General features: G+C 52.3%; 11 protein-coding genes across 11 annotated transcripts; 6 read left to right on the top strand and 5 right to left on the bottom strand.

Moving 5' to 3' along the window:
• The first annotated feature begins 210 nt into the window (after window positions 1-210).
• Window positions 211-2,574, top strand: QC764_711330 (uncharacterized protein). Its single transcript, XM_062950754.1, has 3 exons — window positions 211-1,431; window positions 1,483-2,129; window positions 2,195-2,574. The coding sequence occupies exons 1-3, from the start codon at window positions 1,295-1,297 to the stop codon at window positions 2,299-2,301; spliced, it is 891 nt and encodes a 296-aa protein (XP_062796796.1). The 5' UTR covers window positions 211-1,294; the 3' UTR covers window positions 2,302-2,574.
• A 291-nt stretch (window positions 2,575-2,865) lies between these two features.
• Window positions 2,866-4,060, bottom strand: MRPL23 (54S ribosomal protein L23, mitochondrial). Its single transcript, XM_062950753.1, has 2 exons — window positions 3,627-4,060; window positions 2,866-3,564 (listed from the first exon to the last, which is right to left on the bottom strand). Exons 1-2 carry the CDS (start codon window positions 3,645-3,647, stop codon window positions 3,028-3,030), a joined length of 558 nt encoding a protein of 185 aa, XP_062796795.1. The 5' UTR covers window positions 3,648-4,060; the 3' UTR covers window positions 2,866-3,027.
• CCS1 (copper chaperone) lies at window positions 4,047-5,821 on the top strand. Its single transcript, XM_062950752.1, has 4 exons — window positions 4,047-4,538; window positions 4,636-4,765; window positions 4,828-4,905; window positions 4,976-5,821. Exons 1-4 carry the CDS (start codon window positions 4,302-4,304, stop codon window positions 5,563-5,565), a joined length of 1,035 nt encoding a protein of 344 aa, XP_062796794.1. The 5' UTR covers window positions 4,047-4,301; the 3' UTR covers window positions 5,566-5,821.
• A 2,326-nt stretch (window positions 5,822-8,147) lies between these two features.
• QC764_711300 (uncharacterized protein) lies at window positions 8,148-15,636 on the top strand. The gene is made up of 6 exons (XM_062950751.1): window positions 8,148-10,241; window positions 10,315-10,464; window positions 10,564-10,899; window positions 10,959-11,123; window positions 11,185-12,084; window positions 12,154-15,636. Exons 1-6 carry the CDS (start codon window positions 10,227-10,229, stop codon window positions 12,172-12,174), a joined length of 1,587 nt encoding a protein of 528 aa, XP_062796793.1. The 5' UTR covers window positions 8,148-10,226; the 3' UTR covers window positions 12,175-15,636.
• On the bottom strand, window positions 14,375-15,925 carry QC764_711290 (uncharacterized protein; the record flags this gene model as incomplete). The annotated part of the gene is made up of 1 exon (XM_062950750.1): window positions 14,375-15,925. The coding sequence occupies one exon, from the start codon at window positions 15,923-15,925 to the stop codon at window positions 14,375-14,377; it is 1,551 nt and encodes a 516-aa protein (XP_062796792.1).
• Window positions 15,926-16,386: 461 nt separating this feature from the next.
• QC764_0106700 (uncharacterized protein) lies at window positions 16,387-17,530 on the bottom strand (the record flags this gene model as incomplete). Its single annotated transcript, XM_062941120.1, has 2 exons — window positions 16,815-17,530; window positions 16,387-16,601 (listed from the first exon to the last, which is right to left on the bottom strand). Exons 1-2 carry the CDS (start codon window positions 16,981-16,983, stop codon window positions 16,387-16,389), a joined length of 384 nt encoding a protein of 127 aa, XP_062796790.1. The 5' UTR covers window positions 16,984-17,530.
• QC764_0106710 (uncharacterized protein) lies at window positions 16,882-17,404 on the top strand (the record flags this gene model as incomplete). The annotated part of the gene is made up of 3 exons (XM_062941121.1): window positions 16,882-16,993; window positions 17,056-17,157; window positions 17,190-17,404. 3 exons carry the CDS (start codon window positions 16,882-16,884, stop codon window positions 17,402-17,404), a joined length of 429 nt encoding a protein of 142 aa, XP_062796791.1.
• Window positions 17,531-17,781: 251 nt separating the features above from the next.
• QC764_0106680 (uncharacterized protein) lies at window positions 17,782-19,650 on the bottom strand (the record flags this gene model as incomplete). The annotated part of the gene is made up of 2 exons (XM_062941119.1): window positions 17,782-18,731; window positions 19,297-19,650. 2 exons carry the CDS (start codon window positions 19,648-19,650, stop codon window positions 18,636-18,638), a joined length of 450 nt encoding a protein of 149 aa, XP_062796788.1. The 3' UTR covers window positions 17,782-18,635.
• On the top strand, window positions 17,821-18,613 carry RPL34B (60S ribosomal protein L34B; the record flags this gene model as incomplete). The annotated part of the gene is made up of 3 exons (XM_062950749.1): window positions 17,821-17,858; window positions 17,950-18,073; window positions 18,425-18,613. 3 exons carry the CDS (start codon window positions 17,821-17,823, stop codon window positions 18,611-18,613), a joined length of 351 nt encoding a protein of 116 aa, XP_062796789.1.
• Window positions 19,301-20,234, top strand: QC764_0106670 (uncharacterized protein; the record flags this gene model as incomplete). The annotated part of the gene is made up of 2 exons (XM_062941118.1): window positions 19,301-19,790; window positions 19,853-20,234. The coding sequence occupies 2 exons, from the start codon at window positions 19,301-19,303 to the stop codon at window positions 20,044-20,046; spliced, it is 684 nt and encodes a 227-aa protein (XP_062796787.1). The 3' UTR covers window positions 20,047-20,234.
• A 587-nt stretch (window positions 20,235-20,821) lies between these two features.
• Window positions 20,822-22,966, bottom strand: MT2 (Sphingolipid C9-methyltransferase 2; the record flags this gene model as incomplete). The annotated part of the gene is made up of 4 exons (XM_062950748.1): window positions 22,515-22,966; window positions 21,917-22,403; window positions 21,106-21,857; window positions 20,822-21,040 (listed from the first exon to the last, which is right to left on the bottom strand). The coding sequence occupies exons 1-4, from the start codon at window positions 22,635-22,637 to the stop codon at window positions 20,822-20,824; spliced, it is 1,581 nt and encodes a 526-aa protein (XP_062796786.1). The 5' UTR covers window positions 22,638-22,966.
• Window positions 22,967-24,699: the final 1,733 nt, after the last annotated feature.

The following is a 24,699-nucleotide window of genomic DNA, read 5'->3' as shown; positions in this document are numbered from 1 at the left end:
CATGTATAAACACACCACTTCCTCGGCATCTCCCCGCGAACCATCTAGCGTGCTATGCCACGTTACTATAGTCGCAATGTGTTTGTGTTTGGGTGGGTGCAAGTGTCACCGATGAGGGTTAGGGTCTCTTGCAAGCGTCCTGGAGGTTCTGCTCCTGCATTTTCAGTTTTCACTTGATCAGTTCTTGAACATGTGCAATGAGAGGGGACGCCAGTGTTGAATCTCTCGAGTCACAGCTATGCTTACTATTGCCTGGGTCAGCAGCTCATATCAGAGTGTTGGATGAGGGCAGAGCTGTTCTTATCAGCTTCAATCACTGATAAGATGGACCATCCGCAAAGCTAATGGCCGCCTTATCTTGCCCATGCTGCGCGAAGTGGGATTCTAGCGATCATCTGTGTGACGACAAGCGCTCAAGGCGAGCTTTATGCTTTGGAGGTCTCAATTAGCTGAGCAGCCGCACCATCCCCAAGTCTTGTTAGCCATCCTTTCGTCGTACGATGCCGATGATAACCTGTTGTCAACGGTGCGTGGCGTATGGAGGGGCGTCGAACCCCGCAATCCGGACTGTGCCGGGAGAGGTCAGAGAGGGTGGGGGCTTTCAGGTTCCAGGTTCCAGGCTGTCTCATCGTCGTCGTCGTCGTCGGAACTCGAACGGCGGGAGGGCAATCTTCAGTTTTGTAACTCCTCCATCAGAAGTGACAAGACATGGCTAGCAAGGCAAGGCTACTGCAAGGGGTCAGAGAGATCAGACCAGATTCTGGGGATGTTGAAGAGAGGTTACAGGGAATAGAAGCCGAAGATTGAACGATCGGCCGGTGTCGCAAGCCTCCGGGAGCTCTGCGCGGGGGAGAGCCCTGGGCGTTGGGGGTTGGCAGTCGGCGGACTCCGGCGAATCCACTTGTCCCTGTTGCCGGCTTGCTGCTTACACGGGCGGGACCAGAACGCCGCGAGGCGCCGTCCGATCTGCATCTTCGGCACACCTGCTTGTGCTGACGTTCCTTTGCCCGCGGGAGTGGGTGGTGTCGTGCTTCCTCGCAGCTGTCCACATCCGTTCGTTGGTTGGGACCTTTAAGGTTTGTATAAAGACTCACCGTCGTCCACTCTCTCCAACCTCTCGTCTTCCGTCTACACAAACAGCTTCTTCCTTGTCTTGTAATTTGAACTCAAATCCACTTTGCTCTCTCTCTTGCATTAGTCCTCTCCGAAGCCGTTCATCAGCTTCTCATATTCTAAAAAGCTTTGCAAATACCCTCAGCGCACAAACACCAATCACACACACGCAATCGTCGAAATGGCTCGTCTTGCTGCTGCTCGCTATGGAAAGGACAATGTCCGTGTCTACAAGGTGCACAAGGATGAGGCTACCGGCACTCAGTCCGTCACTGAGATGACCGTCTGCTGCCTTCTCGAGGGCCAGATTGAGACTTCGTATGTATAATCCCTGAAAGCTGTTCCAACAAAGACTAACCCTCTTTTCAGTTACACCGAGGCCGACAACAGCGTTGTTGTGGCTACCGATTCAATCAAGAACACCATTTACATCAAGGCCAAGGAGCACCCCGTCAACCCCCCTGAGCTTTACGCCGCCCACCTCGGCCAGCACTTCCTCGACAAGTACCCCCACATCAACGCCGCCAACATCAAGGTGATCGTTCACAGATGGACTCGCATCAACATCGACGGCAAGCCCCACCCCCACAGCTTCTACCGCGACGGCAACGAGACCCGCAACGTGGAAGCTCGCGTCACCCGCGAGGCTGGCATTGAGCTCAAGTCCGCCATCCAGGGTCTCTCCGTCCTTAAGTCCACCGGCTCTGCCTTCCACGGCTTCGTCAGGGACGAGTACACCACCCTCGGCGAGACTTGGGACCGTATCCTGTCTACCGACGTTGATGCCACCTGGAACTGGAAGACCTTTGCCACAGTCGCCGACGTGGAGAAGGGCGTTGAGAGGTTCGACCAGGCTTTCGAGGCGGCCCGCAACATCACCCTCAAGACGTTCGCCGAGGACGAGTCCGCCTCGGTCCAGAACACCATGTACAAGATGTGCGAGGAGATCTTGGAGAAGGCGGCCGAGGTGGAGGTTGTTGGCTACTCTTTGCCCAACAAGCACTACTTTGAGATTGGTATGTTTTCTTTTTCTATCATTCTTCTTCTCAAGAAAAGCGATTTTCTAACACACATGACACAGACCTCAGCTGGCACAAGGGCTACAAGAACACCGGCAAGGACGCCGAGGTGTACGCTCCCCAGTCTGGCCCCAACGGCCTCATCAAGTGCGAGGTCGCTCGCTCCTAAGCACCTCACACTTTGTTTTTTTTTAACTGTTTTGGATTTTGAGTTCTGCTTTTTTCGCAAGACAAGTTAGAAGCTGTTGTATGAAGATCATGAGCATGGCGTTACCCTGGTCAACATTATTTTTTTGGGGACATAGCAGCGACAGGCAAGCATCTGGGACAGGGGGGTTTGACTTTTTGGTTTTTGGTTTTGGTCTATTGCATTTTAGATGGCGTTGCTATTTATTAGCATTTTGAGATATCAGCAATTCATATCACCTTTGAGTTGATGCACACATGATTCCGAGGAGTCTAATCTCTAGGTGTGGTAGAAGAGTGAATCACTGCCGCTCTGTCAATGTGGTATAACTGTAGAAGAGATGCTGCGAGTATCATATATACAAAAAGGCTTCACGTAGACAACATAACCATTCTCGATTTGATAGTTTATTCTTGTGTCTCAGCTAAAACCAAGCACCACTTCAGAAACATATGAATTGGGATCGCGAGCAGTTATGGTTTCCAAGAACTACATTCAAACCCAAAATAATGTATGTACAGACAAGATTTTGACCACCCATAATCTCAGCTTTACGCCCCCCTGGCAATCCCATACCGTGCAAATACAGATATCTGAATTTCAGAAAAACCAGCCATCAGTAGCCTTCAACGTCACGTATACCAAACCCAGTTCCATTCCATGATTTTATACTCTATCGTTACAACCCACCACCGCGCCTTAACCCCTTCATGACGGGATCGTAGCCTTATCACCCTCTCTAACCGCCTTCACAATATCCTCCCACCCAGTCTGGCCAACCTTCTTCCCCCCAAACCTGATAATATTCTCCTTATACGGATGGGCATCCCCCTCGAAAGCCTTCAACCTCGCCAGCCTCTTGTCCCTCAACCTGTTCTTGGGCAGCATGCCACTAACCGCCTTCCTCAACACCTCGGCACCGCCAAACTTATCCATAAGCACATCCATCGTAATCGTCCTCAGCGAACCCGGTCTGGTGTTGTGGCGGTAGTATGTCTTCCTCCACTTCTTGTGACCGGTGGTGTACAGCGCCGCGCAGTTGGTGACGACGACATAGTCGCCGCAGTCGGTGGAGGGGTCCCATATGGGCTTGTGCTTGCCCATGAGGATCATGGCGATACGGGAGGCGAGACGGCCGAGCGAGGGGGGGGTGACGGCTTCCGGGGGGGACTTGACGGTTGAGAGGGTTGGGTGGGGGGCCGAGGCGGAGATGTGGTGCCATACTCTTGAGTAGGCAAGGCGGGTCTGTTGAAAGGCAGCGATGTTAGTCTGAAGCTCAAGAATACTCAAGCGGGGGGCAGCATTACAGAGCCTATAGTTTGAGACATTGTGGCGGGTTTGTGTTGGGGTTCTTTGAGAAAAGTGAAGCAATCAAGCCCCTGGGAACGAGTCCCTCATTAACTGTCGCACCAAGAAACGGGAACCACCTTTTTGGTCTCAATTGAACCTCTCTTTCCGCAAGGGGTATCAAAATATGGCGGAGGTAAGTTTGGCGGGAGGGGTGTCAATTGAGCTGGTTGGAGTTGCGATTGTCGGCAGGGTCTGGTCAATGGGGCCCAAAAAATTGTCCAGCTTCCTCACCGTCGGTGAGTGGTGAGCTTTACCGAACATACCGAGAGGCGTGGAAATGCGTGTGCACGGGCTACAACGGTTAAGAAAGAGCGAAAGGTGGATCCCCAGAAACAGCTGGAACCCATGCCGCCTACTGCCCCGCGGTTGGTGAGCCTTGAAACTGCCCCGCGATCGATGAGCTGATGGAAGGCGGCGAAGACATAACGGAATTATTATTTAAGAGAAAAGTTGGATTTCAAAGCAAGCCCCTGAAAGATTCACATTAGATCCATTTGACCGTAACATCTCCACATTCTCATATTCTATCATCAAGCAGAAGTTGACATTGCTTCTATCCAACGAACATCTTGCTCATCGAGTCATCTCGTCCATCTGTCTGAATCAAGGCTTGTTAGTTGGTTGGCTGGCTGATGCCTCCTATCCCCAAATTCAGCTTCACAAAACCCATTGCATACAGTCTCAGTGGCATCGCCCTCTTAGCATCTGCAGGCGCATACACATATCGACGGCAGCTTCTCCATCTGCAACAACAGCAACAGCAGCGATCCCAGTCGCCAATATTCCCAGGAAATAAAAGTCCCAACTCACCAATAGTCTCAGCGGCAACCGCATCTTCTTTAAAAATGGCCGTTACAACCCCTTTTCAGGTACGTCTCAGACTGCCAAGTTGAGATCATGGGATCTTCTAGGGCTTGCCTTAGCCTCACTCAGGAACAAGGCTAACCGCAATATCTGGCTCTTCAGACTCTCTTCGCAGTGCCCATGCATTGTGAAAGTTGCGCCAAAGACATTTCGCAAGCCTTGTTCAAAGTATCCGGCATCACAAAGGTTGAACCAGACGTCAAGGAGCAGCTGGTGACAATTGAAGGAACCGGTGAGTCCCTTCATAAACCGTGTCCTCAAATCAGAAAACTCACACATTCTCCCTCTGCATAGCACCACCATCAGCCATCGTCGATGCCATTCAAGCCACCGGACGTGATGCCATCCTCCGCGGTTCAGGAGCTTCAAACAGTAAGCCCCCCCCCTTCTTCTCATACCTATCCCTCCCCGCCTCAGGTTTCTCACACGCACATCTTTCCAGGCGCGGCAGTAAGCATCCTAGAAACCTACTACCGCCGCTCCGTCCAAGAAGCCGCCGCCTCCGCCTCAGCCAGTAAGCCAGCCGGCAGCTGGATCAACCAACGCCTCGTCCGCGGCCTCGCCAGGATGGTCCAAGTAAGCCCCACAGAAACAGTCGTCGACCTCACCATCCGCGGCCTCTCACCAGGAAAATACCGGGCCACCATCCGCGCCTACGGAAACCTCCAGGACGGGGTCACCTCTGCGGGCCCCATCTGGAGCGGGACCACCACCACAACAACTGCTGACAGCGAAACAAAACCCACCACCCCTCGTGGAATCCTGGGTACGGTAGAGATAGGATCAGACGGACGGGGAACCGTCTTCCTCAACCACCCCTTCCAGGTGTGGGAGGTCATCGGCCACGCTCTGGTTATCTCACCCAATGACGAGAGCGACGAGGGGAAGCCCCTGACCAATGATGAGAACACCGTGGTTGGGATCATCGCGAGGAGTGCCGGGGTTTGGGATAATGATAAGACTGTTTGCTCCTGCACGGGGAAGACCTTGTGGGAGGAAAGGAAGGATGAGGTATCAAAAGGGATGCTGTGATTGAGAAGGCCCTTGGATGGGAAGGGGGGGCTTGTTTCGAAAGGGGGGGTGATATTTCTGCCAAGAGATATGGATCTTGTTGTAAAACAATTAAGCTTACTTTTTGAACGAAAATGGGGATTCTTTACTATGGCGAATGTCGTCTCTTCTGGTCCTGGAGGCTGGATAAAGACAGGTCAGGGTTGATAGGCGATAGTGGTGAGACTTGAGGTGGCCGCCACAAGGAGGCGGCCTGGTTTCATCAAACACGCAAAATTCCCATGGTGATACAATGAGATTGTGTCGATTTTCCGATGCGCGCGGGCTTACCCTCCGCATCTAGACAGAACCACAGGAGGGTGATCGTCTCCTTCCCCCCTTCTGGTTTTCTTTCCTTGTGAAATCTCAGGATTATTGTGTATGCGTGTGTGGAAGGGTTGTAGGATCACCGGGAGGATGTTCGGACTCTCTTAACGTAGATCATGCACGAGAAGAAACACACACCTGCTGGGTCGACGGGATTGGTCCCGAAGGCCAGCCCCCACGCCGCCGGAAGCTGGAAGAGAGAGTGGGTGTCAAAAACATGAGACGGAGAAGGGGGGAGGTGAGATGGGGCCAAAAATCTGAGAATGAATCCTTGTGTGTAGCCAAGTGCAAACAACTCCTAAGGTATGCTCTGTAGCAGGGAGTTTCAACAGTTGCCTGGATTTAGGGCACCTATAGGAGGAGTGCATATGGTCGACGATAGTACCACCACCTTTGAGTGTCAGGTCGAATACCACAGCAGCCGGCAGTCTAGGTCTCACGCCGTGGACGAAATGACTGGTACTGGAAGCTGGTAAAGCGTGTAATCATTGTCAACCTACGCCCTTTTAAAAGCAAATAGGCCTCTCACTATATTTCAAAGCCTATAAACTATCTTTTGAGGCCTATTAAGTTTCTTTTAAGGCATGGGAGAATATAGTATGTGGTACCTTACTTTTGCAATGCCAATTCTTTTGTCCACGACGTGGGTCTCCATTGCAGCTGTCCATACAGCCGCTGGCCTGCATCTGGAGATCTGTGCCCCTGGATGACTGATGGAAAAAAAACTGATGGAAATACCTATCCAGAACTTGAGGTGAATGGAAGCTTGATGACGTGGGAAAAGATAAAAATATTCTTATGTGATATCGCGCACTTCAAAGCTGGACGGAAAGAGAAGAAAAAAGTCTGTGGGTTGCGACCAAACATCAGATGTGAAGTTGAACTGCCGGGAACCTGAAGTTGAAGCGAGTTTCGCCTGTTCAGCAATGTTCAGTGCCATCCTGGGAAGATCCACAGTTCTTTGCGCTCGGACCCCTGTCGATCAGCAGCAAAGACGGGAGGGGCCGAGAATTTTGAACTGCAAAAAATCGTTAGTGATCACTGCCAGAGACGACAGCCCATCAGATCCATCTCCAACATCATAGCGAGCACGAAGTACAACACAACCCACACCACATGCTGGGAAAAGGAGTTGTTGAGGTCACAGAAATTATCACCGGCATCTAGCACATGCTTCCGGCCCTTCTTTTTCGCAATCTTCTATTTGAAATTGTCTTTGGGTTGTGTCTGACACTGTATCCTGCTCCACTGCCGGCGTCCTGTTCCCTTTTCGGCCTCACCATTTCCCTTCTCAACGCAACCGCACCTGAGTGGCCGCTGGTTTTCTCCGTTACCTCCACATGGCGTGGTAACCGAGTGCTTGGTACGGATTCGTTAGCGTTCTGTCCCCGGCTTCGACTCGAGCCTCTTGAGCTTTGATTCGCACACAGCGAACGAGATGAGATGGCCCTCCCGCGCCCAGCCGTGAACGACACCATAAATAAACCTACGATGGCACCATTGGAGGGCCGTCCATCATTGTGTACGTCACCGTCACTATCACAGAGCCGAGTTATGCATATGTCACCAGCACATGGTCACAACTCTTGCTGTTCAAGCAGACTTGTGCAGGTTCTTGGTATCACGAATAGAATATCGACTGAGAAAGGCTCGATGTTGGCCGTGTGATGGCACCACCACTAAAACTGATATGAAGATGGAAAAGGTCGATTCATCAGATGTGTTCCCAGAGCGCTTATTGCAACGCGATATCCAACTGTCGGAGGAAGCGTGCCCTTAGGAGCCGGCAACGGCTTGATTGAACACATGATACTTGCTGTCGAGGGAGTATCGGGCTCTACGATCATAGGGCAGGTCTTTGGATCGGTAAGCCGACATACAGATCGTGTTCTGTATACAGTCTTCAAGGGATTTCCAGCCAGCCCAGAACTGGGTGAGTGACTGGTTGGAGTGTTACACAGCGGTGTTCGGTCTTCAAGATTCAAGATGAAGTTGAGAGTTGTGTGGGGGGCCGAGTGTAGAGTGTGGAGGTTGAATTAACCGCCCTGCAACGCAGGGGTTGCGTTGGTGTGGGGCTGGCCCAATCAACGGTCGTCCAGGGTACTCTGGAACACTTGGTGCATGAGGGACGCCAACCTGTGATTCGCAGGGGTGCCAAAGACTCTGTGACAGACAATGGCATTGCATTGACCCCTAAGAGTCTCACAGACACAGTCAACCGCCCAGCCAAGACTCTCGACGACTGGTTCACGAGCTTTTTTCTCATGCACAATTTCAAGAGAGGTTGTCATCGCATTCTGCCTCCCGTCCCGGGAAAGCTCCTATTTGCCGGTCATAGACATCCAAAAAGACACCCACACCTGGTGACAGATATCGGATGGCTGAGCTGTCGTTGTGTTGCTTGATATCCTAGCCATCTTTCATCCCATGAGGCATTCTGAGGCCAGTCTTATGTTCGCCATGTCTGATACTGATATTGGATGACATTCAGTGACAGCAGACCATGGGCCGGATGACAGGCGTCGTCGGCGAGCTGAAGAAGCGGCCCAGGCACAGTGACCTTGACGCATGGCTGCAAATGGCGCCGCCGCCAGTGACGTTCCGCACCCTGCCAATCTGGTGAGCCTCGACAGGGGACCGTTCGATCCCTGGCACCATGCTCTGCACCTTTCACTCGGAGTCTTCCAGTGATAGCAGGACGCTTCCGGAGGTGGTTCGACGACACTGATGAAAACGTTCGATGGACCATCCTGCCAATGCAGACTGGTATATTCGTTGTTCCTGTTCCCACCACCGGGCCCTCTTTAGGCCCTATTGCCGGAGGGATCGGACAGGGAGAGCCTCAGGATTTTCACTACAGACGGGACGTAGAATGATCCCGTGTATCCAAAGAATTGGGCAATCCCAAACAAGACATTTCCCCTGGCCCTATTCCTTCTTTCGACCAGTCTCGGATGTTTCTCCTTGCGTGCCCCTCGACCAGTGCCCCCTGGGATGATAGCTCCACAGGGGAGAGACAGTGCTCGAAGGTTGAGAGGGGGAGCCCTGTCGTCTGTAACAGTGGGCTTCAGAAACCTCCTCCACAAGCCAGGCCTCATTCACGTTTTGTAAAGCCAGCCCGGACCTGGCAAGCCAAGTTTCTCGGGGGGCCTGCATGATCAGCTCCCCCAGTTTGGCCGTCTCCAAACAAGCCCACGGATTGATTCCTCGCTTCTGGCGGACGGTGTCCGAAAAAGAGGCCCTTCCCGCCCTCTACCTGCTCGCCGGTGCTGGCTGCTGTCCAATTCAGGCCGAATATCGATCGCTCTTTTCCCGGTCATTCCCACCTTGCTCCTATTCTTTTCCTCAACCTTTGCATCTTTCTGGCTCTTGGTATGCCAGTTTGAACTATCTAACGTAATTAATACTTTTCCTTATAATCACCGTCAGCATCCTAATCCTCGCTCGCCGCCGGCCTACCACTCGCTTCTCTCGACCCGAGAGTCTGGATTCGACGCCTATACGCTGTGGCAGTTGTCGTTGGTAGCACATGGCCTGCTGCATCCACTATAACTATATCGACACGATCGTCAGGAACAGAGCTAGCTCAGCAGGGAAGAGAACCCCATTCGCACAACCGACATACCGAGGGCTGCACGCGCCGCAGTCTAGATTGACGGCTCCACGATCATAGATTACAAGGAACACTCTCCGACGAACACACACCGCAGTAGGGCGGAGGAACACGAAGACGAGAGACAGAGAAAGTGGGACGACAGCAACACCAATAAGCTGCAGGACAGTCTCAGCGGAGGAGTCCACCTACTCTTTTTTTGTCGCCCGTGGCATCTTGGGTCGTCTTGTGAGGAGAAAAAGCAGAACAGCAGACTTATCACACGCCAAGTGGCCGCTAGCTGTCAACAACTCTTCTGCTATCGGGTCACAGGCTGTGATCGGGGTCATAATTATACCGGGACGGTAGAAATATTAAAGGCTGGATTCATCAACGAACTCGGGCTTTTGGAATTACAACAACAAAAAGACGGAAGACCAGACGCTGGTTGGGCTTGACTCGAGCAGCCAACCCCCTGGTTGCCGCCAGCCCGAGCTAGTGCATCCGACCCCTGTCCCTCTCCATCTCTTTGCCTGCCCAAATCCTACGCTTTAATAGCCACACAACCCCTCAACGCCCGTCGACCGCCCGACGCACAACCGCCCAGGTTTCAGCAACATTCGCATACCGAAAAACTATTTCCGAGCGACGGCTTCTCTCGAGTGTCGCAAGGTCAAACCGGCTTTGATAGCCCTTTCTTTGCAGCTTTCATACCAGAGCAGCCATGTCTTTAAAACAGGTAAGACGACATCCCAGCTGCGGACGCGCTCAGGTTGTGTGGAGAACAGTTCAGCTTATACGCCCGACTATAGGAAATAGAAACTTGGGTCGAGGCCCTCAAGTACTACGACAACAATGAGTTCGACGAAGCCCTTCAGGCCTTTGAGAGGATCTCGGATACCTCCAAGATTCTGTTCAACATGGGCGTGATCAATGCGACACTCGGCCAGCACGAGCAAGCTGTATGTTGGCCCCCCAACAACAACCTTTTCTCTGTTCTCTTTGCTTCAGGGGGGAAAACCCCCATCAAAAACAATAGATGCTAATACAAAACACCACAGGTCGAATGCTACCAACGCGCTGTCAAACTCGACCAGTACCTCGCCGTCGCTTACTTTCAACAAGGTGTTTCCAACTTTTTGCTGGGTGATTTCGAGGAGGCCTTGGCGAACTTCAACGACACACTTCTTTACCTCCGCGGCAACACGCTGATCGACTATGGGCAGCTCGGGTTGATCTTCAAGCTCTACTCTTGCGAGGTCTTGTTCAACCGTGGTCTCTGCTACATATACCTGGAGCAAATGGAAGCTGGTATGCAAGATTTGCAGTACGCCGTCAAGGAGAAGGTGGTGGAGGACCACAATGTAATCAACGATGCCATCAGGGATGAGGCGAAGGTGAGCTCAGGATCTGTTTCAGCTGTACTGTTGTTTTGTTTCTAACATTGTTTTTGCAGGGCTATACAGTGTTCTCGATTCCTGTTGGTGTTGTCTACAGGCCCAATGAGGCCAAGGTGCGAAATTTGCAGCAAAAAGACTACCTCGGGAAGGCCAGATTAGTTGCTGCCTCGGACAGAGCCAATGCCTTTACCGGATTTGCCGGTGCTGAAATGAAGCAATCTGTATGTGTTCCCTTCTCCAGCACCATGTCACTCTCAAACACTAACACACAAGCCAAAACAGACCGGCCCAATCGAGGTCAAGGACGACAGGCCACAAGAAGCCCTCTCCTTCGCCGCCAGCAACCTCGTCAAACCAGGCCTCCAGTCCAGAAGACAGCAATCCGAACCACCAAACAGCCGCAACGTCTTCCCTCCAACCCCACCACCCGAGAACGACAAGCCAGCGCAACCAAGCCGCGCCGCCTCGGTCCGCAACGGACCCAAGCCCGTCCCCAGCCGCCTCAACCTCGAAAAGTCCCGCCCAAGCGACCGCTACGAAAAGGCCTCCCCAGACGAGGGACCACGCGAACAGCAGCGCCGGCCAAGCCGCTCCGCCTCGGCCGCTGCCCCCCCATCCCGCGGCTACTCCCAGCGCGATCCCCCCTCCTCCAGGAGAAGAAGAGAAGAAGAAGAGGACACGTACAACGACGACCTCTACGACATGTACCAAGGCGGCGGCGGCTCCAGAAACAGCCGCTCCCAACGGAGCAACCGCGGCGGCAACCAGCCACGAGACCGCTACATCGAGGAAGAAGACGAAGAAGGCAGCGACTACGACGACGGCTCCTTTGACGAGGGCGACTTTGAGATGATGGCGCCCAGGAGGCCAGGTCCCGGTTCTGTCTCTGGGGGATCCAAGCGGGGGTCCTCGAGGAGGGACGCGCTGAGAACGATCAGGGTCAAGGTGCACGCCAATGACGTGCGGTACATCATGGTCGGGCCGGCGGTCGAGTTCCCCGACTTTGCGGCCAAGATCAGGGAGAAGTTCAACATCCCGCCCAGGGGTCAGTTCTTGATCAAGTTCAAGGACGAGGACTCGCCCGAGCTGATCACGATGGTGGACCAGGATGATCTGGAGATGGTGATGAGCGGTGTGAGGCAGAATGCCAGGAAGGCGAGGTCGGAGACGGGGAAGATGGAGGTATGTTTTTTTTCTTCTTTCTTTTTTACCCTCAACAACCTTTTCACAGTCATGCTAACCATTTGCCAGGTCTGGGTTGAACTGCAATAATACATACAACTCTTGTTCGCGACACGCAAAATCTTTTTTTGTTTTGTTTGTTTCTTGGATATTCGAAATTATTCGTATTTTATATACCCCGGCAACTGAGCCCCTTTACACCCACCCAGCTCCTCTAAACATACGAAGTAATGAATGGAACGTTGATGGCACAAAAATTCTACACTACAAAAAGCAAAATATCTTGTCTTTCTGCTTTGCTGCTCTTCCTTCGCTTACAACAACACGTATATGAACATATTCTCATCAGCATATTCCCACCACATTTTCCTTTTTCTTGTTGCATAAGACTTTTTCTTTTCATTTTGTTTACTTTCAGGGGAATTGGATTTTACTTTTTTAAAAAGCCAACACGGAGAAAGAGGCGTTCTTTTTTGGGATGTTAACTTTTGAAGGGAATGAATGGGGGGGGTGAAAAGAGGAGGTTGTTGATTGTTGATATCCCACCTTTGGCTAGGAGGAAGCGGAAGAGGAGGGGGGTTTTGGTAGAGAACTTGATTATTTCTTTGAAATCGTATTCCCTTTATTTTGTTATCTGTTACTCAACTGTCTTGCTTCTTTCATTTTACTTTTGTTGTGATGAATTTTCCCTGTCTTTGTCAACAAGGCGTTTTATCTTGTGGTGATGAAACTTCCATATTATTATAAGGGAAGAGTAGGAGGGCGAGGGGGGAAAAGGGGGTAGGGTGGATCGAAGTGTGCAACGTTTAGATACAAGAAGGGCGAGTTGTTGATACCAAAGGTTTGGGGGTGGGTGATGAGAGACGGCACGCATAGCATAGCTTTATACACCTGGATGGTGATGTGAATTGAGTTTTTTCGTCAGCGCTTTTCAACAATGCCTCCCCCAACCTGTTGTGCCCTTCCTTCTCCCTTGAACACTTAACATCTTGAGCGTTGCCCTCAAGACATCACTCCAGTCACTATTAGTAAAAAAGACCCATAATAACTCGCATTCAAATGCTTGATATTGATATATACACCACACTTAAGGGTTTATTCCATCGTACAAACTATAGTTTTTGTGTGTTTGTTGGTCTTTGTGTTTGGTGGCCCCCCCGATTTACTTCCCTCTCGCAATCTCCTTTTCTGGCCTTTGCCTGGCTTGTGCCTTGTCCCAAACCCCCAAAGGTGCGTCCCATTCAGACAGATTCGTCGAACCTGAACTGGGTCGTCAACGGATCGACATGGGAATATATCTCAGTGCTGGGTGCCTTGGTCCTGCTTGTGTCGGTTGTCTTCGCAGTTGACGTGTCGCCCTACCCATATACTCCAAGATGACCTCTCGCCCTGGCATCACCCAACTGTAATAATGATGAGCCAAATAAGTCCTCCCCTTCCACCCCCACCCCACCCCACAGGAGAGTAATGAGTAACAATACCAAGTACTCCGTTGTTTAGAATAATAAAAAAACACACAGTCTGCATGGCAACCACCAGCCAAGCAGACCAAGAAAACAGAAAAAAGCAAATCGCGCACAAATACCGAAGACGGCATGCAAGGTATGGAAGCCGTAGAGGTATAAACCCCCAGACCCAACCACAGGGTCGTCACAACGCCGCAAAGAAACATGTCAAAACCAACCCATGCCTTGCCCTTCCCCTGAAGCCCAACCACGACGCCTCATCACACCCTGTTCCCCGGGATATAGTTAAAAACGCAGAAAAGAGAAGACCAGGAAATGCACACCTGAAACCACAGAATGTATTTACACATTTTACTCATGCTTGCCCGGGCGAGAGAAGCCACAGTAAGCAGGTTGAACCCCAAGAGCCACAGAACAAAAGGAAAATAAGCAGAAACTTCTGCTACACACTAATATAACTGAAATAAGTCGGCCATGTGACGGACAAGATGCCACAGCGCCTTTTCTCATCCTCTTTTACTCCGACGGTGAGTGAGTACAGGCGCTTCTACACCCGACTCCTTGCGTGCCAGCGTCGATATGATACAGATGTTGGTGCGACCTCCGTTCAGACCGTTTGGTTGTGGCTCGTCCTAGCAAACGGCAAATACAACCTAGATCAGGTCAGGAGTACATGGCGACAGTCCTGATGTGGGATTTGTCGCGTGGTTCCGAAGAACATGTGTTGGTATGATAACCGACTCGCAGATGGCTGCTTCCAACATCTTCTAATGGTCTGTAGGCGTAGCAGAACGATCGCACACTTGACTTGGCTCTGTTCCATCCTAGGTGTTGACCATGAGCGAGAGGCGTGATGGATCTTCTTCCATCATTTCGATCTGAGTCAAGCGGCTTTCCAGTGCCCCCATCCTACTATCCACAAGCGGCTGCATACCTCCGTTCGTCATCGGGGCATTGCCCATATTGCCGCCGCCCATATTAGCAGTTGGCATGCTTGGTGTTCCCATGGACGGTACACCACCATTTCCGAGCATTGCTGGTCGACCTGTCTCAAGAGCTTCTAATCGCTTCTCCATGTTGTCCAAGCGCTGCACAACGACCTGTTCCAATCGACTGAAACCCTGGCTCATCTCATGGGAGATGCGGTCGATTTTATGATTGAGGCTGCGGATACTTTGCGCGACAGGTGTGTTTTCTTGTCCCGGTTGAGCCGCAGCAACACGCGCCTCATGGTTATGCCGGACCTCCTGGACAACGAACCTCCACTGATTGCCCAAGTTGACCTCGCACACGGCCTTGGCCCGCCATGGGCAATCAACCTTGCGCGTGCTTGGGTTGCGCTTCTTGGCCGTGCTGTTGTACTTGACTCCGCCGCGATCGCATACAAGGTCGTAGCGCGTCGGCTTACCATCGCGGTAGTTGCTGGCGCGTAGCTTCACAATGGAATAACCTTGCTCCTTCGCATGGCGCTGTACTGCGGCAAGCAGCTCGTCGAAAGTCTGATATATGCTTTCTGGAGGCGGGCCCAGGCCACCTCCGCCAGGATTGCCCGGTACTGGCGACTGCGGTGGCATCGAGGAGGCCGAGCCAAGCTGAGGCGCGGGTTGCGACGAGCCGGTGGGAGTGGGCGTGCCGTGCCAGACCGGCAGATTCGAGTAGGAAGGACCGGCGGAGGTTGGGTTCGCCACGTTTGCGGGAGGGGAATCACCAGCGGTGTGCTTAACACCGCCGTATTGCTGCTGGAAGAGAGCGCGGCTGTCAGGCTTGGCTGCTGATGGGTTCACGCTGATACTAGGGCGCTGCTGCTGCTGCTGCTGCTGCTGCTGTTGGTGCTGGTGCTGGGTCGGCTGTTGTTGTTGGGGTTGGGATTGCTGTTGCGACTGCTGCTGCTGCTGCTGTTGCGCCTGCTGGGAAGGGTGATGGTGGTGGGCGTGCTGCTGGTGAGGGTGCTGAGGGTGCTGTTGTTGGTGCTGGCCGTGATGCTGGTGCTGCTCGCCGGCTAGGTTGCTCAGACTGCTCAGACCAGACGTGTCGGGATGCGGGGCGGAGGCGAGGGTGGGTTGGGGATCGGGGTACTGGGAATGGGCATTATGATGTTGGTTGCTGTAGCTGTTCATCAAGCCGTCTGGCTCATGGGATCTGTCGAGCTGCTGTGACGAGAAGCTGGACTGAATTGGCACGGTGTCAATGACATGGCTGCGCACGGCCTGGGGGTGGTTGCTGTTTGCCATGGCAGCCCCCCAGCCCTGGGGGAGCTGGCTGACAGGGGTGAGTGCTGGAGAGGCAGTATTTCCGGCTTCCGGCACCCTGGAGGTGCGCTGGCGCTTGCGGCTCCGTGGCTGCTGCGAAGCTCCTGGAGCTCCCTGGGACTCCATGGTGATTGGAACGATTTTCTGGAGGACCGCCTCGGTCGTTGTGGAACAGCCAGTGGAAATACTGTGCGGCGTGCTGCGAGCTGCGAGGCAGAGAAAAAGAAGGCGCCCGACCCTCCGCCACGAAAAGGTGCGCGTCAGGTGTCGGGTGTGAGGTGCGTGCGTAGATGCAGGTACGTACTCTTTGATGGATGCTGTACCGTGCGTACGAAGAAAAATGGACAGTAAAAAAGATTCTCAGGTTCTGGTCGACCTGCTCTGAGCGCTGAAGAGATGTGTGCAATGAAGACACGACACGCACCGTGTGTATTCAGGTTTTGATCAGGGCTGCCGATCCGCCAGCGACAAAGCAGCAACAAGCGGCGGCGGCGTAACGTGCGACTTTTTGTGCTTGCCAGCCGCGGGTTCCCTGGCGATGGAGCTGAATATTGAAAGTTTTCTTGTCAAAAGGGTTGCTTGCTTCTCTACAGAAAATGGAAGCAAGAGCTGGACTTCCACCAGGCCGATTCCTTTAGGGCGCTCGGACCATCGACCATAATAAGGTAGGCAAATGCATTTTCAGCCACAGCCAGACTCCCTGTGCTGTGCGTGTCCCTGAAGAGGGAGGCAAAAAGCTTGTTTGCCAAGCTTTGCTGGCTCTTGGTAGCAGCCGAGCCAACAGCGGCAGCATGAGTGAGGTCTGTCAGCCTCGCAGCAAATCATGCTGCATCGTCTCCCCCGCCGTCTTCCATTGATTCATCTCTGGTTGATTGCTCCGTGATAGGGGATTCTGGATGAATGCCTGCCTCATGTAAACATCCATTTTCGGATACATAATACTCTGCAGCCGTTGCGGCCCCCTCATCTCGCTCCCACCACTCATCAAAGTGAGTTCTCAAGAGCTTCAACTCACCGTCGGTCTGTGCCTTGCATCCATCACTGTCGGTGAAACGAGAGACGGCACCCTGGAAATAGCAGAAATGGCCAGCAATCATCCAACCCAGGCCCAACCAGCCAAAGACAGCGCGCAGCAGGAGGAGGAGAAGCTGGAGGATGCACTCTACCACTTGAACCAGCTGCATCTCCAGGCAAGTTATGCACACTGGTCAACTTACTCGTTGTGATCCGGGGGCATATTCTAACGTCGGATACAGCTTCGACGGCTTCGCTCGGCGCTTCCGCGCATGCTGGAGCCGCTGAATACCAAACAACCCTCCCGTATGCCCCCCTCCAACCCCTGCTCAACCCTCCTTTTCGTATTCTGACTATAGTCACCCATAACATCTAGCCGAGGCCATGTATGCCGCCTTTATGCAGTCTGTTGATTCTACAACCAAAGAGCTGGGCAGCTTCCGCGATGCCTTGGGCAGCCCGGAGACCAAGGCTATATGGAACAGAGTTAACGTCAGTCAAAAAAGAGATCCCAAGGGCATCAAACAATGGCGAGCGGTGGATGATCCTTTTTGGGGTGATCCTGATCGGAAAAGGGTGAAGACGGAATAACATGTATGGAAGCGGGTTTTTAATAGGCCATATTGGAGTTTGGAGTTGGCTGGTCCAGTAAGGAATATCATGTTTTGGGAATAGTTATTCAGTCTTGTTTCTAGAGCTCCCCATGATTCACTTGTGAGCAACGAAGATGTAGTGAAGTTGGAGGTTGAGCCCAAGTGGTTGTTGGTGCTGATAAGATAGATGACAGCCCCGCACTAGCCACATGGTTATGTCAGCTTTCGTGGCTTGGCCAGTGGGTGGGCAGCCGTTGCATCAAGCTGCCAACTGCCAACCCTCGAAGCTGGAGAATTGGTGGGGCCTGGATTTGCGCCCACACAGAAATTTCCAAACTGTCCCTCAAAATTCATCCACCAAGCACACCGTGATCGAGTCGACGGAAACATCACGACAGCGACATCACCGCAACAATGGCCAACAACAGAGTCACCTACCGTCGCCGGAACCCGTGAGTCGCCCCGAATCAATTCGTCTTGTCCCGACCGTGGACCTGGAAATCGGGGAAGAATAATTTGGCTGACTCGAGCTTCTCTTTGCAGCTACAACACCTCGTCCAACCGGACGCGGGTTGTCAAGACTCCCGGTGGTGAGCTCCGTGTTCTTCACATCAAGAAGCGCGGCACTGCCCCCAAGTGTGGCGACTGCGGCATCAAACTCCCTGGTGTAAGTTTTATTCGAATCTTTAGTGCTACACGAATGGGGAAAGGAATGGTTCGAGAAAGGGAAATTGGGCAGAGCGGCAAACCACGATTCCATCGACCTTTTGAATTATTCGATACAAACTTCGCATGACGAACGACGCCCGTAACGATTCGACCCCGACTTGAGCATCTCCAACAAACGCAACTCCTGTGCTGCATTTCGACTTCATACCTCAATTTACTTTTCAACACACCACTGAGGCCCGCCAACAAGCCACGAAACCGACGAAGGGAAATTTGAGGGCGGATTCGTTTGTGTTGCAGGGGATCTTGTAGCAAAGACGGATGAAATACTGACAGGACTGATTTACAGATCCCCGCCCTCCGCCCCAAGGAGTATGCCCAGATCTCCAAGCCCAAGAAGACCGTCCAGCGCGCGTATGGTGGCTCAAGATGCGGCAACTGCGTCCGTGACCGTATCGTTCGTGCTTTCCTCATTGAGGAGCAGAAGATCGTCAAGAAGGTGCTGAAGGAGCAGACCGCCGCCGACAAGAAGAAATAAATGCGACAATCTTTTACTCGGGTCAGGTCTGGGCGGACGGTGCTAGTTTGATGGTCTCATTGCTTCGGTGTTCACGGGAAAAGGGCTGCATGCCGTACACGTACAGCCCGGGTTTTGGCTGTCTCTTGTTAGGGCTGCTTTCGACTCAGGAATGAGGTTCGCAAATGGAAATGGACTTCAGGCTGCTTTTTTCATGGGGAGTAGTGGGATATGGTATTTGCGTGATTCCCCCATAGCTGCGGGAGGTTCTCAGCGCCCCATTGCTGAGCCGCTAGACGACGAGACGGAATTCAGCACAAAGTTCGCCCAATGTTTTTTTTGGTGTTATGAGGAGACTTTGAGGGTCTTTTGAGGTTTCTGATTAATCTGTGCCTTTCATGGAGAACGGGACAGAGGGCGTTGGGAGATGGCAAAGGAATCGAAAATGTTCAATGATTGCAAGCTGTCTCCCGTCTTCTCCAACGCCAAAGTGTCTAGTCTTTCTTTTCCTGTGTTGCCCAACCCACGCTTTCAAGACCCCTGCAAGTGACGTCGAGCTCCGCCCAAATTATTTCCAATCGAGGAGAGCTCCTCCAAGTCAAAACGTCTCTGCAACCTCCAACGGCAGAGCGTACAACAGCACCACCACTACGCCGCGCCAGCTCCAAATCGATGCGCATGTCATAAAACTTACTTTAACAGACCACAATGGCGACGTTCTCACCCTCCATACCCCTTTCCGCCCCCGCGCGAAGGCTCACCACTCTCCGTCGCATCACCACCTCCAGACCATCCCTCCTCAGCTCCTTCACAACAACTCCCAGGATATCCGCCGCTTGCTTCTTCTCCTCCCCCTCCCGCACCCTCTCCAAAGGCGGCGCCCCCCTAGCGCACAACAACGAGCCAGTCCCGACCTCCTCCCCGACTACCGACTTCTCCAGCCTTGACGTGCTAGGCAACACCCCCGTCCCGTCCACCTCCATCGACGTCTGCCACCACGACGGCTTCTCCCTCAACTCTGGGGTGCAAATCACCAACGGCAGCGGGGCCTTGCTCATAGGCGGGGAGGCGTTTGAGTGGAAACCATGGCTTACCAAAGACGAGAAAGGAACAAGAAAAAAGATGATCAACAGCAAGTGGCAGTGGGAAATTGACCCCGAGAGTTTGGGGGTGTTGAGTGTTGTTTGGCCTAGGCCTGGTACGTCTCTCAGACATACTGGAAAAAAGTAAGGGAGAAGTGCTAACGGTTGAATGGGATAGATCTCCTGATCCTAGGAGTAGGTAAATACAACAGGCCCATCAGCCCAAAGACGCGACAGGCGATCGGCGAGATGGGCATGAGGGTCGAGGTGTTAGACACGAGAAACGCGGCGAGCCAGTACAACCTTTTGGCGACGGAGAGGGGGGTGGGGGATGTGGCTGCCGCGTTGGTGCCGATTGGGTTTGAGGAGTGAAGGGGAACCTGCCTATCCGTTAAGGAAAGGGGGGAACCGTGGTAAGATATTTCTATATACCTAGGTTGATGACGATACCAGTTACTTGGTGGAGAAGGGACTACTACAACCAGAAAGTCTGCTCTACTATGTGAAAATGCAAAAGCTACCTACTACAGGCACCCCCCTCGACATGAACACACAGGACCCCCACAGTCCCTTTAACTTCATGTCGTAGTTTCGATATCGTGTGTGTCTTTGGAATCCCATCAATTGCATATAAATCCTCTATCAGTCGAGCACAGCTCAACCAGAATATCCATCCCTCTTTTTCCACACGTGGTGAAATCAGTGGCAAAACACCAGTGTGGAGTTCTTGTCTTTTAGGAGAGCAAGGTGTCAACATTACCTGAAAGCTGACTCTTCTTATGCGTCACACGAGCTCCAGAAAACAACACTATGCCGTAATAATATCCATTTTGTCTAAAACCTGTTCGGCAGCAACGGATACTACATACAGCATCCAAAACACCAGCCAGCCCTAAACCCCTGAACCCATCCACCAGGGTATTTCCCATGATCTATCCCTATATGATTATCAACTCCCTTTTTCATCATACACGATCGCACGTATCGCCCCCCCTCCTTTTTGGAAAACCCTATATAACCCTGTTTCTTTTTGATAGCCGATGACCAAGAGTGACCAACGAAACGTGAAAATGCAATCGCTAATCGCATCGCTACCGCAAAAAAAGAAAGTCATGATGTGTCATTACCTCCCGTCAACACACCCGACTTAGTTGGCAGGCACCTGGGGAAACTCGGAAGCCTCACGAGCAGCCCAGGCGGTCAGGTCAGCTTTGGTATTGGCCAGAGCGCCGTGGAGACCAAGCTGAGAAGGAGTGCCCTCGATGCGGTGGAAGCCGTTGTCGTTCTTGTGGAGAACGATCTGGTAGCAAGTGGCGGAACCCTGGCGAGAGATGATGGTAGAGTAGGCAAGGAAGAACTCCCAGATCTAGGATTTCAAAAGTTAGCAAGATGCATTCAGACTCGAGAAGCTAGGAGTAGTCATAAACTTACGCGGAACCATCTCTTGCCGTACTTGGCAACAACCTTGTCCTGGTTTGCCATCCAGTTCCTGTACCATCTCCAGAGAGTACCAGAGTAGTGAACACCAATGGTATCAACGCTCTTGACCTCGAAGCCAGCGCCCTCGCAGCGGTCAACGAACCAGCCGAGAGGGGTAGAGGCATCGGCGCCGGGGAAGATGTACTTGTTCATGAAAAGACCCCAGATGAGATCCTCAAACTGCCAGTGCTTACGGAGACCAGCAATCTGCAAGAAGAAGATACCATCGTCGTCGAGCATGTTGTGAACCTGCTTGAGGAAACCGTGGAAGTGGCGGACACCAACGTGCTCGGCCATCTCCAAGCAGGTAATCTTGCTGTAGCCACCCTCAGGGACGGGGATATCACGGTAGTCCATGCACAGAATCTTGCTCTGGTCCTCGGGAATGCCAGCATTGCGCAAAGCCTTGTTGCCCCAAGCAGTCTGGTTGCGGCCGAGAGTGATACCGGTGGTCTTGGCGCCATAGTTGACACTGGCGAAGCGGGCAAGAGTGCCCCAGCCGCAGCCGATGTCGAGAAGCTTCTCGTCCTTCTTGAGCTCAATCTTTTCGCAAACAACAGCAAGCTTGTTGTCCTGGAGCTGCTCCAAAGACTCCTCCTTGTTGATGTCGGCAATGATACCAGAAGTGTAGATCATACGCGGGCCGAGGAACCAGCCGTAAAAGTCATCACCGCGGTCGTAGTGGTCACGGACCTGCTCCTCATCTGATAGGTCGGGCATGTTAGCGAAAGTCTGAAGATCAAGCCGATAGTAGCAATCATACCCTGAGAGCGAGTGTGCATAATGACCTCGGGAATCATGCCAGTGAAGAAGAACTTGACCAAGCTGAGAGTGAAGCGGAAGCTGGCCCAGTCGTGGCGGTACTCCAAAACCTCAAGGCAGTCACCGTTGAAGTCAACCTCGCCGTCAAAGTACATCTCATGGAAGGTCTCCATGGGGATCTTGTTCTTGCCAGCATACTTGGCCTTATCCTCGGGCTTCTTGAAGGTGAGGTAGTGCTCGACAGGGCGGCCGGGGAACTTGGCCTTCTCATTCTTGCGGGGGGCAAGGGTCGAGGTGGCCAGCCAGAAACCAGAGATGATGGGCAGGGAGGTGATGAGGGCGAAGAAGATGGTTGTCTTCAGGCCACCGCCAACCTTCCATGAGAAGTACCAGGGGACACCGATCAGGAGAGAAAAGAGGGCGGCGTTGGAGAAGGCATCTGTGCCAGCGGCATCGGCGGGCAGAGGGGCATTCTTGATGGTTGGGTACTGGAGACGGATACGAACACGTTAGATAGCTGTGAATTGGGTTCATCCCAAGCCAATTGGGGGGCCAATTGGATCGGATGAACAGGCCAACAGGTCTCCAGAACTACTCACCGAGGTGGTGCGGACACCACAGTCCTCCGACTTCTCAAAGGTGAAAGGACCGGCCTTGGGCGTCTCAACGAACTTAAAGTTGAGGGAGGTGCCATTGCCATTGGCAGCGTCTGGTTTCGACATGTTTGCAACAGCTGCAACAGTTGCAGTCCGGAGTCCAAATGCTTGCAGTTGGACGGGTGGACTGGTGACTGTTCTGCGGGCAGGGAGGGAGGAAGGAAGTTCGAGGGGGAGAGAAGTTGTGGGAGCTTTGTCCACAACACACAGCTTGGTTTGTAGTTTTTGACAGGCCAGGAGAAAGGAGGTGCCCAGTCCACCAGACCCCAGTCCCCTGGACCTTTTGGCGGTGAGAAGCGAGCTGGCAGACGCTGTGGGGTGTTTCCTGGGGTGTTCCCACTATGTCTTGGCACGGCAAGCAAATCTCCAAATCTCAGCAATCTCGCCCGCAGCTGTTTTGTTTTCACCCCTGGCATCAAGCCCTCTCCTGTCCAGCTCATCTCCCTCATCCTGGTTGGCCAAAGCTCTGGCCAGAGCGAACAAGCATTTTCAGCTTCTTGGCCCCGGTTTGGTAACCGTTTCTTAAATTCACCACCACCTTGACCAGGTTGCTTCCACCACCCTGTCTTGCGGTCTGTTCCCCGTTGAGGTGAGGTGCATCAAAATCTCCACCTCATCTGCTTCTGCTCAACAATCTCAACAATCCCATCTAGGAGGTATGCACTGAAACACCAATTGGGACAGGCCGTGCGCCTACCTTTACACGTTCGCAGCAGTGATTTTCACTATGTGCTGTTAGACTACATGTTCATGAGCTATAAGTGCCATGGACTACAGCTGTCTATGTGTGTATATGGTTTATAGCAGGTGGATATGGACTATCAGCTCTTTGCTGACATGTCCAATGGATGTCGTGCCAGGCCTGGCCAATTAAAAGTGCAATCAATTGTTTTCTTTATAGCCTTTCACATGTGATACACCACTAGATGGGCAAGGGAAAGCAGAGCAACACTGACATCGCACAGAAGTTCCGCCAAACATTCGGATCAAAGCTTGCTTGAGCCATTTGGGGCCCTCCTTGCTCATACCCAGTAGCAGGCATCTATGCCAACAGCATATGGAAGCCAATCATGAATGTCTCTCAATATTGGACGACCCTGAATGGGTTTCAAAACAGGTACCGTAGTGATCATTCTGTAACTAAGAATTGGACGTGTCCCAAGTTGACAGTCTTGTGTTTATGTAGCTGAAATGTCTCTTTTGCAAGCTTGAGTTGGGACTTGGATAGTGATCAAAATTCCCGTTACAAGATGTTAACCAAATCTTATGGTTCAAGTAATACTTCAAACATGCTACTCCATAGACCCACGGGAAACAGGTGAGCTATGATCCAGGATTATAAATGTGCCGTAGGGTGCTCCAAAATCTAGAAACACTCTCAACGTGTAGTGGTTCCTGGGTATTATAATAACGGCCATGGCCTTAGGGAGCTGTGAAATTGAAAAGGACGGAAATGCGTCGGTTGGCACAATTCTGAGCCCCTTATCTGACCGTTGTCCGACCAAGGAGCCGGCATGGAGCCGAGATGGAATATTTCTAAGCCATTACCCAGTATCACCGCGATTGTCGTGCCTTTGAAATAATCGGCAAAGGATAATACACCACCTGACCACCTTGCAGTTGGTAACTTAAGCCACCAAGGAACTGACCATGGGACCTAGCAGAAAGCCACCCGCAGTAGACGAAAACTAAGCTCAGAGGTGTCGAGGGATAGACACCCCGTAAGCCGGGAACGGTGACGCATGATCCATTGCTATGAAAGTCACCACCCCTTGGGCATCTCTTGACGTCCACCGGATACCTGGCATCTCTGGAGAGCAACTACGGCCCAAGAGTGTTGGATCTTCATCATATTAATAGCCCACTTCACTGTAAAACACCTACCTCTCACTGGTGAGACTCCTACTCGTAGTTACTAAAAATATAGAGGCCATTCTCAGTTCTGGTAACTATCGGCCATAAGTCTCATGGCCGGTTCAGCATCCGTTTTAGTTAGCCCAACAGTTGCTAGCGCCAGGAATGAGGGGATTAAGTTGAAGAGGCGCTCCCACGAGGATCGACAGGGATCTTCACGATGTATCTCGTGAGTCGTGTGATGTCGAAAGAAGCACTGAGCTAAGTAGCTAAG

Source organism: Podospora pseudoanserina (assembly GCF_035222485.1).
Source record: "Podospora pseudoanserina strain CBS 124.78 chromosome 7 map unlocalized CBS124.78p_7, whole genome shotgun sequence".
Lineage (NCBI taxonomy): Eukaryota > Fungi > Ascomycota > Sordariomycetes > Sordariales > Podosporaceae > Podospora > Podospora pseudoanserina.
Note: the sequence above shows the minus strand (reverse complement) of the source record. Positions and strands in the feature narration are given on the sequence as shown.